The sequence below is a fragment of the Amia ocellicauda genome, chromosome 1, assembly GCF_036373705.1.
Source record: "Amia ocellicauda isolate fAmiCal2 chromosome 1, fAmiCal2.hap1, whole genome shotgun sequence".
Classification (NCBI taxonomy): Eukaryota; Metazoa; Chordata; class Actinopteri; order Amiiformes; family Amiidae; genus Amia; species Amia ocellicauda.
In genome coordinates this window covers 53,629,882-53,647,700 of record NC_089850.1, presented here as the reverse complement: position 1 = coordinate 53,647,700, position 17,819 = coordinate 53,629,882, and the positions used below count along the sequence as shown (strand labels likewise).

Genomic DNA, 17,819 nt, shown 5'->3' with positions numbered 1-17,819 from the left:
CACACATAGATCATTATAATCATAGATGCATATTTGTTAACATATCTGGCAAGCAGTCTTTACATATATTGTACGCCTGATAAGCTGCTAATTTAGTACAATATTTAAGAGACTGGTTGTGACTTTGTGTCATGTATGATTGTGGCTTGAACACTTTCAGGAGCTGGATAGAAGTCACCGAAGGTGATATCTGGCCAATAATAAGAATCAAGTATTAACTAAGAATGGTAAAATAAAAGTTATTATGTAACTAAAATAACCTTTCAATGTCTGTAGGCTGAATATTACAGTCTGATAACCCCCCCCCCCACTCTCTCAGTCACCAAAGTGTGGGAAGTGTTTTTTCCTTTTCTGTTTTGGAACTTTTATCAAGTAGGAGTAAGGAAACGGGCTATCAGATCTATACGGGTTAGCGTTGTTCATGTAGACTTACATTGACCTTGAGAAAACTGATTTTACACTTCACAATTAAAGTATAAGAGGGGGGTGGACACTTTTAAGTTTGTTTTTTTGTTATATATAAAATTCACTTTGTCATCTGGATCTGTTGTCAACAAAATAAAATAACTACAGAGGTGTTTTACACCAGATTTTTCATCGCCAACCTGTCATGACTCACTGTCCTTCTTTTGTTGTGGTAGCACGTTGTGCCTTTTTTGGGACTATTTTTAGATTTAATTTAAAAAAAAGAAATGATTTTTCCCTAGTTTTTCCATCCACATACATATAATGACTCATAATTACATATATATATATATATATATATATATATATATATATATATATATATATACTAATAAGTATTTTAAAAAATATTCTGCAATATATTTCTGCCTTTCAAAACATGACTATTTTAAGAAATATATATTTTCAATTTTTGGGATGAATGAATAAGTTAACAACTTTAACATTTATAGCATTTTTACCATTGAGTATCTAATTCACGTGCTCCTCTAAAATAATATTTGACCTGGCACAGCTCTCAGATTGAAAAATTCAGTTGTGAGCTAGGCTTGCTGACAGGAGGGGAGTTATGTTAGTGGACTAGAGTTTCATATTAACTCACATTAGACATCTCAGTTACTGTGTAAATAACTGATTTCCATATAATGCATGTAGTGTGCTTATTCTGCCTTACACTTTTTCAATTAAGCAAATAGGCTTAATTGTATAAATAATTTGTATAAAAGTATAAAATCACTCATTTGCAGTGTGTGTACATATGCAGGTAGGTACATTATGTACTCAAGTGCTCAAAGTTCAATTCTTGCACCTACCAGATTTTGTTAAAATATAAAATTAATTGTAAACATACTTTTACTGCAGTAGCTACTAATGTAGATTATTTTACACCAATGAAATCAGTCCTTTCTATTATTCTTTTAGTTAAAGGTACAATAAATCAATATTGATAATGATAATGAGCTTTCTTATGTTCTTGTGAACTCAAGTTTACCGTGACAAGATTGTTTTTTTTATTTAGACAATATATAGAGAGTATATATATATATATATATATATATATATATATATATATATATATATATATATATATATATATATATATATTATTTTTAAAAATATTGAATTACTCCAAAGATCATAACAACTGACATTTTTTTATTTAATTCTCAATATTCAAGGATAGTAATGATGAAATTAAACTTTCTTTCACCTTATTTTGGTAAATTATTAACTACAATGGAATGTACAGAGAATAGCTTCTTATAAAGGATATCAGTACTGAATACATTGTATAATTTTTTTTATAAGCTACAAATTCTTGTGCAAAGTTCACACAAAAAAGAAAAAGAAAAGAAAAGGAAACATGTTTATTTGAATCTATGTGAAACACTAAACAAGCAAAAAAACATAAATCAGTAACTAATTGTCTGATTTTTGTATTCAGTTGTATAATAAGCATTTGATAAAACAAATACAATGGCCTGAAAACACATTACAGATATATCTTTATATTCTACTATTTGGTAACATCAATTATAGTCTCTAGTTTTTTATGATGAATGGTTTCATGTTCATCATGTCCAAAGTCTCACAAAAAGACTGCCTACAGACACACATACTGACTTCTCAGGTGGAAATGCACACCTCTCCAATGTGGCACTTTTAAATATTAACCAGAGAAGGTTCAAAGTCAGAAGTCTTGTTAATTTGTGAGGGTCATCGTTATATATTAATTGTAAGAATGTGTAGCATTCAAGACTCAGCGAGGAGTAAAATTGCAGAAGTAATTCAAATAACTACAGTTGGAGCCACCTGTGGACCTTACTGCTCCCCTGTGCTTCTGAAATGACATCATCACTGAAATAAGCTGGGAAATCCATCTCCACATAATGTATATCGAAGTAACTATCGCATTTCGTTATCCTACTTGCTGTATAAACCCTCTATTCTGATTGTGAAATGCTATACCATACAATCCATCTACAGAGTAATTTGATTTATTCATACCATGTAAGCATAACAAAAGTTACCATCCTGCCATCTGAGATAAAGCGTATTTTAGGAAGAGAAAAGCATGGCATGATTTGTAAGTGTGCCATATCATCAAGGGTGTACATTTACCTACTGTATGTTATCTTCATTGCTACACTGCAAATAGCATTAAGACCAGACTTTGGACTGCAAATCAAAACAACTGTGAACTAAACACAGAAAGGTAGAAAGAAAGGAAACAAACGTTTGCCATTAGGCATTTGCATTGTAGATGGGTGGAACTGCTTTTATAATTTGAAATTTACAGTTTGGCACTGACAAAGTTATTTGCAGACGAATTACAAATGGTCTCCTTCGATTGTATTGATTGACTATGATACAGCTAAGGACTGACTTTACCTTCTGAGAAATGTTGTTTGCTCATGAGGACCATTACACTTTACCGTGAGTACTAACGGGGAAGAAGCTTATATATACATTTCTAAGGTGTCCTATTTTGGCAAGATACAGAATGATGCATACACAAACTTGAATGCTAAACTTTATTAAATAAGTTACAGTAAATGTCAGCAAAATTATGAAATATGTTGATTGAATAAATATTCAGATCCCTCAAGTCAATATTTGGCGGAAGCAAGTCTTTTTGGGTAATTCACTACCAACTTTGCACACAATTCTTGCCCATTGTTCTTTGCAGATTTGCTCAAGCTCTATCAAGTTTCATGTGGATCGTTTATAGAAAGCATTTTTAAAGTCTTTCCACAGATTCTCTGTAGGATTCAAGTCAAGACATTGACTGACCACTCAAAGACATTCACTTTCTTATTCTTAAGCCACTCCAGTCTAGCTTTGGCCTTGTTCTTTTAATCATTGTCCTACTGTAAGTTGAATTTAAGCCTGAGTTTTTAGTCTTTAGCCGACTGAGACAGTTTTATCTCTGTACTTTTCTCCACATTTTCTCCCAATTCAGACATTGAACTCTGTAACTCTTTCAAAGTTGTTGTTGGCTTCACAGTGGAGCCCCTCACCAATTTCCTACCTGCCCAGCTGCTCAGTTTTGGGGGACAGCATAATCTAGGCAGTGTCTGTGTGGTACAATGCATCTTCCATTTCTTAATGATGGATGGAAGGTAATGAAGGCCTCCCCAAGGTGTTGATCTATATAGCTTACCTTTTCCCTCCATGTCTTGCCTGCTAAGTTTATTTAATCTTCCAACCTTTGTTGTGGTTGTTTACTCACTGGTATATCTGTGCTCATCTTACCTGTACTGTTGAATTAAGTTTTCTCACAAGGTGACAATATTATTTAAATGTTACATTTCACTACCATCAGATAAAGCCTTAACTTGACACTTATTTGTTAGGTTTCATTCTGTTCCCAGTCACACTATTGCACTGTAAAATGAAATCCTTTGAGACAATGTAACCCGTTGTGTCCAGCACAAAGCTGATGAACCTGAAAGCAGATGTGAGATTCTTGAGTGCAGGCCTGAGAATAGGTTTTGGGATTTTTTAGAAGAGAAAAATTGAAGATGAAACCATAAGATGTTACTTCAATTAGCAACAAGATGAAGTAAAGAAATAAATCAGGGGAGATGAAGAAACATCACATCACCATCACAAAAATATATTTATACAGACAAGAGAATTAATCAATGAATTTTTAACAGTTGTGTGCATACTTCTTTTATTTAAGTGATTCCATTTGAATTTCAGTTTCAGTATTAGAAACGACTAACAATGTGGGAAGAAATCTATGTTTCCATAAAGAAATACAGGGGTAGATGATAAATCTGTTCTGAGTAACATGATTTAAATCTATTCCTTGCTCAGCCAGATAAGCTCACATTTGTAATAATTTGTTTTAAAATTATAAAGTGCTTGTTGTATGGTATGTCATCTAAACTACATGCAAATAATTTGACCATTTTCATTTGAAAGCGGACTGTCTTCCATTGAGGTATATGTTTCTTAATGATTTTCTGACCAAAAATTCAAATTTTGTCATTTGGAGAATATTTGTGAATATCCTGTCTGCTTGCTTAGTTGCTTAGAACATGATTTTGTGCTGCATGATTAAATGCAATATATATATTTTCCTTTAAAGCTGCACAAAATGTAAATATTATTAATATTTTGTATTACTTAGATTTGGGTCTTATGTTACTTTTTCCCTTAAATTAGTAATTATTTTAATCAAGGGCAACTTGCAGATGACATGCTGGGGGAGCTAATCAAACACAGAGTCTCTCACACCCAGCCCTCAGGTTTACTTCTCATTAGGAAGATGTGGTATAGGACGGCCCCGTTTCTTGCTCAGGGCGATGCGCAGTCTATGGGAGAGCTGAGGCAACCAGGCCTGCTACTACCTCACTGGACAAATTTGCTTCCTTTTGTTGCTTGCCATTTAATATTGCCCCTATCCATGCTTTTTTTGTTTTATTTTGTTATAGTGTATTTATTATGTCTATTTTGAAGATGCCAGATGGTTATTTTTTAACGTGGATTACATGCACATCAATTCAGTTTGAAAAGAAAAACATATATTCAGTATTTGCACAACATTCCCTAATTCTTAAAATATAATATGAAAGGTTTTTCTTTCAGTGGCATTTGATGGAAAGTATCCCCATTACAATTTGATGAGATTTCTTATTTTTTTCCCAGAGATCGCAATATGCAATTTACTAATTACTTGTTTTACATACTTATTAACAGACTACTTCCCCAGACTTCAGATATATGGTGCAATTGCCTGTTGAATCATCTGGAGCTGTGTAGAGTTAAGCCAGAGCCAGGCACTACTTGAGTTAGTACTTATCATTTCAAATGAGTTAAAAATGAAGATTTATATAGTCAGCCTTCACAAAGCATCAATAATCTTGATATGCAAAACTGCATAACGGCAACATTGGACTGAAACCTATCACAGCTGCATGGCAGTCATTTTTTGTTTACACAGTTGTTTGACATTGACCTTCCTCTTTTTCAGTAGATCTGTTTCATTGTAGGGGGAGGGCTACAAGGGAAAAGGAGGAAAGATTGAACATACAAAATAAATGATTATTTATGATTATTATTATGTGTGTTTTGCTTTTTATATTTGTTATTAAAGAATGGCAGCAGGGAGTATTGCAGAGACATGATGTAATAAAACTTAATTATAGTTGAGAATTGAGAATACTAGCAGCGGTAAATCCTGTGTCCAGATAATGACAAACTCATGAAATTGAGCTCATGCAGCATGCCTTTGTCCTAAATAACACAGTAACAGTGGATGTTCCCAGTGCTTTGATGTTTCCTGCCCTTATCCTGTTTCCTGTTTTTAGATATCACTTTTTTTTTAAATCCAAATCTCTCTCAGCTTGGCCAGTGATAATTCTTTTTACTAGAATGCTTTCACGGAAAATGAAAGTTCACCCATTTGCGAGTCACTTATCATATCCTCTTTTTTTCTGTTAGTGGGGGATATTTAGTCAGCAGGTGTGTCTGAAGTATTTATATATTTTATTTTTCTGTTTCCACTGAACTCTAGGGAAAAAACAACAAAAGAATTATCACATTTATCAAAATCATATCATATGCATGTTTACTACCATTTGACCTGCGCTGCAGTGTAATAGATTGATTGTTCTTTTCCATCAGTGGCGTAATCAGGCAATATCGATCTGTGCACCTCAGCGGAGAATTCCGCCGCAGTCTGAGCCACCGCTGGAACACCTCGATGCGGTTCCTCCAGGGCCGTTCTTCCATGAGTTCACAGGCAGCTTGTCGCGTCCTCCAGTAGCACAGTGTAGCAGCATCAGCCACTGCCCGCCCTTCCTGTGTCGTCGAACATCTGACTCAGATGTGGTTTCTGCTTCTCAGAATGTTCTGTGTACAACCGAACAGTTTCCTTCGGCTCTTGGTTAGCTGCCGTTGCTGTATCTGCAGCACACACAAAAAAACAACAACAAGCAATGTGCTGTAGGGTGAATCAAGAGGATACAATTCCCACACCTCTTTGTGGTGTTCATCGCCACATTCTGCCTCAATGAACCCTTCCAGTTTCCACAACCAGACACCGTTTCCTTGCATCAGTTTCTTGATTTTTATGCCTGTTTGTTGTTGTTATTGTTGTTGTTGTTATAACAAGGTTGTTCCACTACTTAGGGGTTAGGGTTGAAAAAGAGCGGGCTCTGGAGAAAAGGGAGCAGACAGGGGGAAAAGTGAGTATTCTGGTGCGCGAGGACCGGGGAGGTCTGACGGGAGTGTGCAGAGAGTTGAGGGTATGAAGGTTGTTGTTTTGGTGCAGTTCTTCATTGGGCTGAATACAATTAGATTTGACTGGTGCATCTTTACAGATTAATACCATCAGCAGCCCTGCACAATGATGCTAACCTGGCAAATAAGCTGAGGCCTAGGATTGAATGTAGAGAAGTCTCAAGCGTCAGAATATTAAAGATCGTCACAGAAGGTAACTACTACACTAACCGAGAATGCTGGGATTGCAGAGAATGCTGGTCAGGAAAGAAGAAAACCTTAGAAAACCGAGTTCTGATTCTGTAGTTACACTCAAACACTCATTTGTTTTAACAAGAAGGCAAAACCAAAGAAAAATCATCTGCGATTCCTTGTCCGGTGTATGAAGTGTACGAAAGAGGCTTTGAATCTGGTCAGATTTGAGACATTTGCCAAAATGAGCTGTTTAGTTGCAGTATGAAGTGATTTCCTGTGCTGTTTCTGAAAGGAAAAGAGGCCTTCTGCCAAAGGTGTCAATCCACTAAAGCACTTAATCTCATACTGATATTTATTCAGCATGAATCACCTACACAGACACGTCTGTTACATTTCAGCAGCATAGAACAGCATTCACATAGTTTTATTGAAACATCATGAAAAAAAAATCATAAAAAGTGTTTTAGCACAGTGAGGTTCTTAAATATTCCAGACATCCCCAAATGGTTGGATCTTCTTATATTGTTCTGTAAAATTGGGGTTCAACCTCTCCCCACTACATTTAATTGTGTCTCCAAAACAGTGTGAATGCAGAGCTGTGCTTGTAACTGATTTGTATGAACTCATTCTATTTAGAGCAGGGGTTCACAATGTCTGGTGATGGAGGGCCAATGTCTGCAGGTGGGGGATGGGGGGGCCGCAGAATTTTTTTTCACACAGATAAAAACGAAATATGTCCCAAATCATACCTTTTTATTTCCTATACATTTCTCTTAGGCAACATTTATAAACTTTCATTGTTTTATTATTTTCCCTCAAATTCCATGTAAAATATATAAAAAGAGTAAAAATATAGTAAAGGTACAGAAAAGGTGGGGTTAACGGTTGGCTTTGGAGGGCTACATCAAACATCCTCGAGGGCCGCATTTGGATCCCGGGCCACACTTTGGGATTCCCTGATTTATAGCATAAAGTCAGGTTTAATGTAGTTGTCAGTTCAGGGTAAAACTTGCATTAAATCATAATAGCCATATTATACAACATGTAAATATGCATTAATTTGCTGTAGGTTGATTTTTATTATTATGCTGATTGTGAAAGTGTTTACTCAAAGGCTGAACAACTGCCTAGCTCACCAACCGACCTAACAGGTGCTTTATGATAACAATTATATCAAAGAAAATTAATTCCACACCCTATATTCTCCGAACTCTTTATTAGAATAGATGATGGATGTAGAATGGTGGGAATATGTGCAAAATACATTGTGCATGATTTCTAGTCTCCTTAGTCAATAAAGTTTTAAAAGGGGGATATCCTTTTCTTGTTTTGGCAAAATGTGTAGGCATTGTGTGTCATGAGTAAATGAAAAAAAGCAGTGCAGATAAGAAGTCTGTGGTATTAAGTTTTAAATGCCCCCAAGAGCAACCTGTTGATGGCAGCTGGAAATTGCAGGACATGTTGTGTTGACTCAGGAAGGGACAAATTAGTGTCAATTGCTTTAAATTTTTTTTGTATTATTTAACAAAAGAGAAAACAATGCCAAACTTAAATTAATTTTTATTTTTATTATTTTAAGATAATATGTTTTAAATGGTTCCCTAGTTACACTTAAGAAGATATATTAATTACTCACATGATATCAAGATACAGAATCCTATTTGAATCTTTAGGAAGGTATAGAAAAAAGTAAGAATATGGTCTTCATTATCTGTATTTAATTTACATCCAACACATATAGAAAGTAAATAAACAAGAATACATCAATATGTTTTGTATGTCATTTATATATTTAATTTGAATTTTACAATTTTATGGATGTTTATTGAACATGAAGGTAAACAACTGATGGTACAAAATTAAATATATGAAGTCTGCTTGTCAAACATGAATTAGTAAAAATGAATAATCTTGAGAAGGGAAAAACAAAAAATAGCACTGAGAACTGCAGTAGTTGCCCTAAAGAATCAAAAATGAGACATTGTTGTGGGCTCTCCGATGAAAGTGAAAAAATGAAAAGCAGCTTGTTCAAAAAGCGCTCTTGGCTCTTGAGTTTCAGTTCCTGAGAAATGCAACATGGACAGAAGCTTCTTTCCAGCCTGGCCTGATTCTGAAGCCTGAAACGTATGAAGGGTAACTACCAGGATGACTAATGCAGTGACAGTTCAGAAGGTCACACTTTCCACACCCCTGTACACTGAGCAACCTTTTATGCCATACAATAACATACAACTGACACACACAGTTTGCAGGTCATGTGATTGTGGCTGTGATTTTAGATTTCCGTATGCTTTTTCAAAGCACGCTGGAACTACAAGTGCTTATAAGGTTCTTTAAATATGTCATGCATTTTGCATCGTACTGATGTGTATTGAATTGTGTAATTTGGACACTCCTATTATATGTATTTACCTTTGTGACTAGGATTAAATGATAGTTAAGAGTGAAGAGTGATCCCTTGTTGTAAGTCAGGTTAATACCCATGCATATATATTTTAAATCCTTCTGGTAATATTTTATTTTTCAGTGTATCTTTTATTGAAAATTCATTATTTCAGGATGAAAGTTAAATAAAAACATGAGAAGTTACAGGAGCCTTTTTCTTTCTAGGAAAGAAAGAAAGCGTTAGGTTGCGAATACAGTCCTGGTTTTCTGAGGAAGAAATAACCAGGGGTGTTATTTGTGTAGTGTGCCCTCTAGCGGGAGGCTTTGCAGAAGTGCTGGCCTGAGAGGACGGCACAGAGTGGCTTCAGGAGAGACGAAGGCCCGAAGCCTGATTGAACGTGCAGAGTTGCTGCGGGAGCCGGTCAGTCCTGTGACCCTTGGCACATGTCAGAGGCGCGAGAGCTGATCTGTTGGAAGCAGGCGCAGAATGTAGGGTATCGCAGGGCTCCTCGGCCATGATCCGGGCCCTGGTAGATCATGCAGGAAGCCTGTCTGTCCTCGGGGGGGAGGTTCCACTGGCCACAGGTGGTGCAGAGTTGGAAGGGCCCATTGTAAGGAGGGGAAGGCACTAGGAGAGCGCTGAGAGGTGTGTGAGTGTGCCATTACCTAAAGTGTGCTGGAGACGTTGGTGCAGGGGGGAACGGCTGTGGTGCAGAATACCGTTCAGGTCGTGTCATAAGCAGTGAGGGGGCGTTGGCAGGTGTGAGCACCAGGGGTATGTGTGGCACTTCACCCATCGAGACACTTCACTTTTTAGTCAGGTGTGGCTAGTGGGAGTTGATGTACACAGCTGTACACTTTGCACCAACTTGCACCACAAGTGTCCGACGTCCTGCACCGTGAAGGATCCTTGCATGGTACCAGGGCACCGCACCACAGTTGCACTGTTTAGCAGAGGTGGAAGGTCGTGGGCTATTGCAAGTGTCACGCTGCTACAGGAAGTCCCATGGTAACAACATAGGCCCCTCATCCATTGGGTAGCATCCTTTGACTTGAAAGATATCTGTTATTTTTATTCTGTCCTAAAAGTATTAATACCTCATTAACCTCTTTTCTAGTTTTTGATCTTGTTGTTAATATAAATAAATACAAATACAGTTAGGTCCATAAATATTTGGACAAGGACACAATAGTCATGATTTTGGCTCTGTACGCCACCACAATGGATTTGAAAGGAAACAAGATGTGCTTTAAGTGTAGACTTTCATCTTTAATTTGAGGGTAGTTACAGTGGAGGGAAAAAGTATTTGATCCCCTGCTGATTTTGTATGTTTGCCCACTGACAAAGAAATGATCAGTCTATAATTTTAATGGTAGGTGTATTTTAACAGTGAGAGACAGAATAACAACAAAAAAATCCAGAAAAACGCATTTCAAAAAAGTTATACATTGATTTGCATGTTAATGAGTGAAATAAGTATTTGACCCCTTCGACTTAGTACTTGGTGGCAAAACCCTTGTTGGCAATCACAGAGGTCAGACGTTTCTTGTAGTTGGCCACCAGGTTTGCACACATCTCAGGAGGCATTTTGTCCCACTCCTCTTTGCAGATCCTCTCCAAGTAATTAAGGTTTCGAGGCTGACGTTTGGCAACTCGAACCTTCAGCTCCCTCCACAGATTTTCTATGGGATTAAGGTCTGGAGACTGGCTAGGCCACTCCAGGACCCTAATGTGCTTCTTCTTGAGCCACTCCTTTGTTGCCTTGGCTGTGTGTTTTGGGTCAATGTCATGCTGGAATACCCATCCATGACCCATTTTCAATGCCCTGGCTGAGGGAAGGGGGTTCTCACCCAAGATTTGACGGTACATGGGCCCCGTCCATCGTCCCTTTGATGCGCTGCAGTTGTCCTGTCCCCTTAGCAGAAAAACACCCCCAAAGCATAATGTTTCCACCTCCATGTTTGACGGTGGGGATGGTGTTCTTGGGGTCATTCCTCCTCCTCCAAACACGGCGAGTTGAGTTGATGCCAAAGAGCTCGATTTTGGTCTCATCTGACCACAAGACTTTCACCCAGTTCTCCTCTGAATCATTCAGATGTTCATTGGCAAACTTCAGACGGGCCTGTACATGTGCTTTCTTGAGCAGGGGGACCTTGCGGGCGCTGCAGGGTTTCAGTCCTTCACGGCGTAGTGTGTTACCAATTGTTTTCTTGGTGACTATGGTCCCAGCTGCCTTGAGATCATTAACAAGATCCTCCCGTGTAGTTCTGGGCTGATTCCTCACCGTTCTCATGATCATTGAAACTCCACGAGGTGAGATCTTGCATGGAGCCCCAGACCGAGGGAGACTGACAGTTATTGTGTGTTTTTTCCATTTGCGAATAATCGCACAAACTGTTGTCACCTTCTCACCAAGCTGCTTGGCGATGGTCTTGTAGCCCATTCCAGCCTTGTGTAGGTCTACAATCTTGTCCCTGACATCCTTGGACAGCTCTTTGGTCTTGGCCATGGTGGAGAGTTTGGAATCTGATTGATTGATTGCTTCTGTGGACAGGTGTCTTTTATACAGGTAATGAGCTGAGATTAGGAGCAGTCCCTTTAAGAGAGTGCTCCTAATCTCAGCTCGTTACCTGTATAAAAGACACCTGGGAGCCAGAAATCTTGCTGATTGATAGGGGATCAAATACTTATTTCCCTAATTAACATGCAAATAAATTTATAACTTTTTTGAAATGCGTTTTTCTGGATGTTTTTGCTGTTATTCTGTCTCTCACTGTTAAAATACACCTACCATTAAAATTATAGACTGATCATTTCTTTGTCAGTGGGCAAACGTACAAAATCAGCAGGGGATCAAATACTTTTTTCCCTCAATGTACATCCAAATTGGGTGAATGGTGTATGAATTACACCCATTTTTATATATGGTTCCCCCAATTTTAGGGGCTAAGAATTATTTGGACAAACTAACATAATCATTAATGAAATTGTGAGTTTCAATGCTTGGTTGTAAATCCCTTGCAGTCAATGACTGCTTGAAGTCTGGAACCCATAGACACCAGATGCTGGGTTTGTTTCATTTCAAATCCATTGTGGTGGTGTACAGAGACAAAATGATGACAATTGTGTCACTGTCCAAATATTTATGGACCTAACTGTATATGTGAAATGGTGTGTATTGTCAAAAGCAAACAGCGTTTACTTTACAAAGGAAATTACATTTGGCAGGTACTGTTATATAGTCCCTTGTTTTCTACATTTAATTTGAACAGAGGCTTAATCTCCTAATTTTAGTCTTTTGAGTTCTGCTTGATTCAGATCATTTCAGTTATACTCTTAAAGGATTACTGTTACCTGATAAAGAAAAGAAGTAAAAGGTGCTGAGTAGCTACATCAATAAGGTTTTCAATGGGGACTAACTTTGACAGTTATGTCATGTTATTCTCAGAAATACCTGCCAAACAAGGCACCCAATTGTTATTGCCCCTGAGGGAAACTGCTGTAATTAGTTGACATTTTAGTTTGACATGAAGACTTTCTTTTTTCCCCTTCTTTTTGAAATACAGTGAGGGAAAAAAGTATTTGATCCTCTGCTGATTTTGTACGTTTGCCCACTGACAAAGAAATGATCAGTCTATAATTTTAATGGTAGGTGTATTTTAACAGTGAGAGACAGAATAACAACAAAAAAATCCAGAAAAACGCATTTCAAAAAAGTTATTAATTGATTTGCATGTTAATGAGGGAAATAAGTATTTGACCCCTTCGACTTAGTACTTGGTGGCAAAACCCTTGTTGGCAATCACAGAGGTCAGACGTTTCTTGTAGTTGGCCACCAGGTTTGCACACATCTCAGGAGGGATTTTGTCCCACTCCTCTTTGCAGATCCTCTCCAAGTCATTAAGGTTTCGAGGCTGACGTTTGGCAACTCGAACCTTCAGCTCCCTCCACAGATTTTCTATGGGATTAAGGTCTGGAGACTGGCTAGGCCACTCCAGGACCTTAATGTGCTTCTTCTTGAGCCACTCCTTTGTTGCCTTGGCTGTGTGTTTTGGGTCATTGTCATGCTGGAATACCCATCCACGACCCATTTTCAATGCCCTGGCTGAGGGAAGGAGGTTCTCACCCAAGATTTGACGGTACATGGGCCCCGTCCATCGTCCCTTTGATGTGCTCCAGTTGTCCTGTCCCCTTAGCAGAAAAACACCCCCAAAGCATAATGTTTCCACCTCCATGTTTGACGGTGGGGATGGTGTTCTTGGGGTCATTCCTCCTCCTCCAAACACGGCGAGTTGAGTTGATGCCAAAGAGCTCGATTTTGGTCTCATCTGACCACAAGACTTTCACCCAGTTCTCCTCTCAATCATTCAGATGTTCATTGGCAAACTTAAGATGGGCCTGTACATGTGCTTTCTTGAGCAGGGGGACCTTGCGGGCGCTGCAGGATTTCAGTCCTTCACGGCGTAGTGTGTTACCAATTGTTTTCTTGGTGACTATGGTCCCAGCTGCCTTGAGATCATTAACAAGATCCTCCCGTGTATTTCTGGGCTGATTCCTCACCGTTCTCATGATCATTGAAATTCCACGAGGTGAGATCTTGCATGGAGCCCCAGACCGAGGGAGACTGACAGTTATTGTGTGTTTCTTCCATTTGCGAATAATCGCACCAACTGTTGTCACCTTCTCACCAAGCTGCTTGGCGATGGTCTTGTAGCCCATTCCAGCCTTGTGTAGGTGTACAATCTTGTCCCTGACATCCTTGGACAGCTCTTTGGTCTTGGCCATGGTGGAGAGTTTGGAATCTGATTGATTGATTGCTTCTGTGGACAGGTGTCTTTTATACAGGTAACGAGCTGAGATTAGGAGCAGTCCCTTTAAGAGAGTGCTCCTAATCTCAGCTCGTTACCTGTATAAAAGAGACCTGGGAGACAGAAATCTTGCTGATTGATAGGGGATCAAATACTTATTTCCCTCATTAATATGCAAATCAATGTATAATTTTTTTTAATGCGTTTTTCTGGATTTTTTTGTTGTTATTCTGTCTCTCACACCTACCATTACAATTATAGACTGATCATTTCTTTGTCAGTGGGCAAACGTACAAAATCAGCAGGGGATCAAATACTTTTTTCCCTCACTGTATATAAACTTGACCTTTGGCAGAGAAGACCATTGCAGTTTGCAAATCATCCTCACAATTCTGTTAAAATATGTGCAGTAGTTAGATATACCTTTCAGATTTTTAACAATTTCTATCAATGGTTTCCCACCCTAGGCCTGGGAATCCAAAGTCTTTTTCTTCCAACTGAGATCTCAAATTGCGTAATTTGACCATTGGGTTTTATTAATAAGTTGAAAGTTAACTATAAAATCATCCAAGGCACTTCAAAATTGTAAGTTAAAACATTTTAACTGTAAAATTAAGCAAATTATGAGTTTAATTAAGATCTTGGTTGGAACAAATACCAGCAGGACATTCCTCCCGAGGACTAGGATTGTGAACCACTATGTTAGAATAAAGATACAGTTTCAATTTGCTTAAACAGACACACTAGCTGGGTGTGATGTGGGGGTGGGGGTGAGGGGATACTGGTGGTGAATCTGTAAATCTACAGTAATAAATCTTCAGCCTATCCCATTTGTGCTGCCACGCTACTAATGCAAGACTAATGCAACTCCGGACTTGCCCAACTCCCCCCCAAATACTTTGGCTGCCATCAGGAATTTTAATGGTACTTCTAACATTACAACAAATGTGCTTCCGGAAATATGAGAGAGAAGCAACAAAGAGAAAACAATATATGTATCTGTCAGCAATATCGTGGTATTCATGAATTACTGCATTGAAATGTAACGATTTATATGGCTTGCAGCAGTGAGTTTAACAGATCGGTGGGCTCGACTGCTGTACTATACTTAAGGATTGAGAGGGAGTTAATGGAGTTAATATGCTGTTGTCCCTGGGATTGGGATAATGATGGTTCTTTTAATTTGAGGACAACAAGGGGGCGGGGGAGTGAAGTGGAAAGTGAGAGTGAAGGGTGGTTGGGCGGTTGCTCAGTTTTTTTTGTTATTGTTTTTTTGTGTGTTTGTCCAGAAGCATATTGATTGGGAGGGGGGGGGGGCAGGCATGTTTGGGCACACTATGAAATGCTCTAATTCAATTCATGTTCTTTGTGGGAAAAACCAACAACAAAAACACCACTACCACCACCAACAGTAACATTACACATATATATCTCCCATGATGCAAGTATTTCACAATAGTGCAACTCTGTATGGCTGCATAAAGGGAGGAGTATACAGATAACCAGAGAGAGAGAGAATTCGAGGCAGACAGAAAAATGGAGATACAGAGTGCGAGAGAGAGAAAACTCAGTTCATGCACTTTTCAGAGAGGAACGAACTACTTCACACTGCTCTGCATCGCTAATACCCTCATTAAATTGACTTTTTGGATTCATTTTTCATTTTACAGTTCACAATATATATATATATACAACATATTTTTGATCAGGAGAATGGTGGGGTGATGAAAAGCACCCTGATTCAAAACCAAGTACATGTCTCAGCAATTAAGCAGTATGTAGCCAGCTCAGACACTTTAATTAAGGGCCCCTTTACAGAGGACTGAGCACTGCAACTGAATTGAAAGCCTCCCCTGGGTGCTGTAACTGAAACAGTGCAGTATTTGTGCAGATCACCTACTGTCCAATGACAAGGTGTATGTTTTCTCCTCTGCAGCCCCGCCCTCAGAGCATCCCCCCCGGCCGTACCAGGGGGTACGTGTGAAAGAGCCAGTTAAGGACCTGCTGAAGAGGAAGAGAGGAAATCGGAGCAACATTAAGTCACCATCTGCCGCCACAGTAAGGAAAACCGTTGGATGCAAACTTTTTTGTTATTTTCTTTCCTTCGTTATTTAATTTTTAGAAAAAGAAATATGCAGAGAGAAAAGAGAGATCAAGAGATGAACATGGGTGGATATTAAATCAACTTTAACAAATCCAAAAAACAATGTCCAAAAATTAAAATAAAAAATCTAGCAAACCACAAAACCCCTACCCCCCCAATACTACAGATCATTCACCAAGGGACGCTAACAATGAAACATTTAAAAACCCTCCCATCCCCCTTCCCCCCACATACTGCCGACTGTTTACAAGCAAAGAAAGACAAAGATAGATGCATAGATAGATTAACAGGACAGACACAAAAGAATGAACCGATAGGTAGCCAGAGAGATAAATAGGTGGCAGAGATACAGAGTCCTCATTGTTGTTGTGCTAAACATATAAAATACAAGATTTATTTGTACTGTTAAATAGCATGTGAAGCCCTGACCTGAAATGGAGTGAACCTACTCTTTATATACCTGTGGCTGGGCTTGGTGGGGAGCCCCTGGTAATGAGAGAGGTGGGACAGACTCTGCGAGCATGGAAGTCATTGCCTCCTGCACAGAACATGCCTGGGGAAGGATAGAGATTTAAAGGGGTTTTCTGCATGTTGTCCTCAAATAATCCAGGTGTTTTTAGCTGACAGTTTAAACCTGCCCCTTGAAATGCTGCAGGGCTGGGCTCGCAGCCCATGCAAATCACAACACAGCCTTGCCAAGGAGTCCACTGCCAATAGAGCTCCTCCTTGTAACCTTAAACCTGCCAACAAAACTTATTCTTTAAATAAATGTGTATGGCTTTGTGTATGTGTGTGTGTATGTGCATGTGTATATATACACACATTTTTGGGAGAAAAACATTATTAGAACATATAGACACACATTTTAAACAAATAGAAAATGACAGAGTAAGACCACAATGAGAAACCTATACAATATCACTGTTGCAATTGTTCATTTTACAATTAACAACGAAACGTTCAGAAAAAAAAAGAATATATTTATGCTTTTAGTTATACACAATGCAGGAATCTGTTTCATGAATGTCCAGCTAATAAAACTTGAAACTAATGTAATACTTTCTCTAGAAAAATCACTCAACTGATTTTGGAGGGAGTCTAATTGAGTAGAATGGGTATTTACAGATGGTTACACTTTATTATTCTTTGCTATGGTGCAACTTCGGGGGGCATTTTGATATTATATCTCAGTTCAATCACTGCACTTACTTATTTCATTTAACATTGAATTATTTATAGTGAAGCCTGAAGTGAAGTTTAATGTGTTGTTGTTAAAGTTGTTGAACAGGGGAGTAGTACGCTTTTACAACAATCATTTTGTTTGATAATCCGTTGATTTTTCAATAAATTATTGACTTATTGGCTCAGTTCAAACATGCACAGTGTCTTCACACTCTTTGGGGATATCATGTCCAGAGAATCAGTGTAGATATGACCCAGAGAACACAAAAAAACAATACCAAGGCCCATTAAACCCCAAGCAGAGTCTGAATTGATTGCAATAAAATACATTTTGTGATATCTGAATGAGGTGTGTCAAGTGTACATACAGTGGCTCTACTAATTATTTACACTCCTGGGGCCTAAATGGTTCTGTAAGGTACAGCAAATAAGATATTTATTATGT

The 17,819-nt window shown here is 38.3% G+C and overlaps 1 protein-coding gene across 2 annotated transcripts in view; it reads left to right on the top strand.

Annotated features, from left to right (window-relative positions):
• Positions 1–17,819, top strand: part of LOC136752947 (NF-kappa-B inhibitor delta) — a 43,714-nt gene that overhangs the window by 271 nt on the left and 25,624 nt on the right. Inside the window, exons 1-2 of one of the 2 annotated variants that reach the window (XM_066708691.1) lie at positions 2,680–2,901; positions 16,025–16,146. In XM_066708691.1, the coding sequence (XP_066564788.1) occupies positions 2,880–2,901; positions 16,025–16,146 (144 nt within the window). In that variant the 5' untranslated portion in view covers positions 2,680–2,879. Of the gene's footprint in view, positions 1–2,679; positions 2,902–16,024; positions 16,147–17,819 lie in introns of those variants that run through there. The other variant, XM_066708698.1, reaches the window with a different exon arrangement.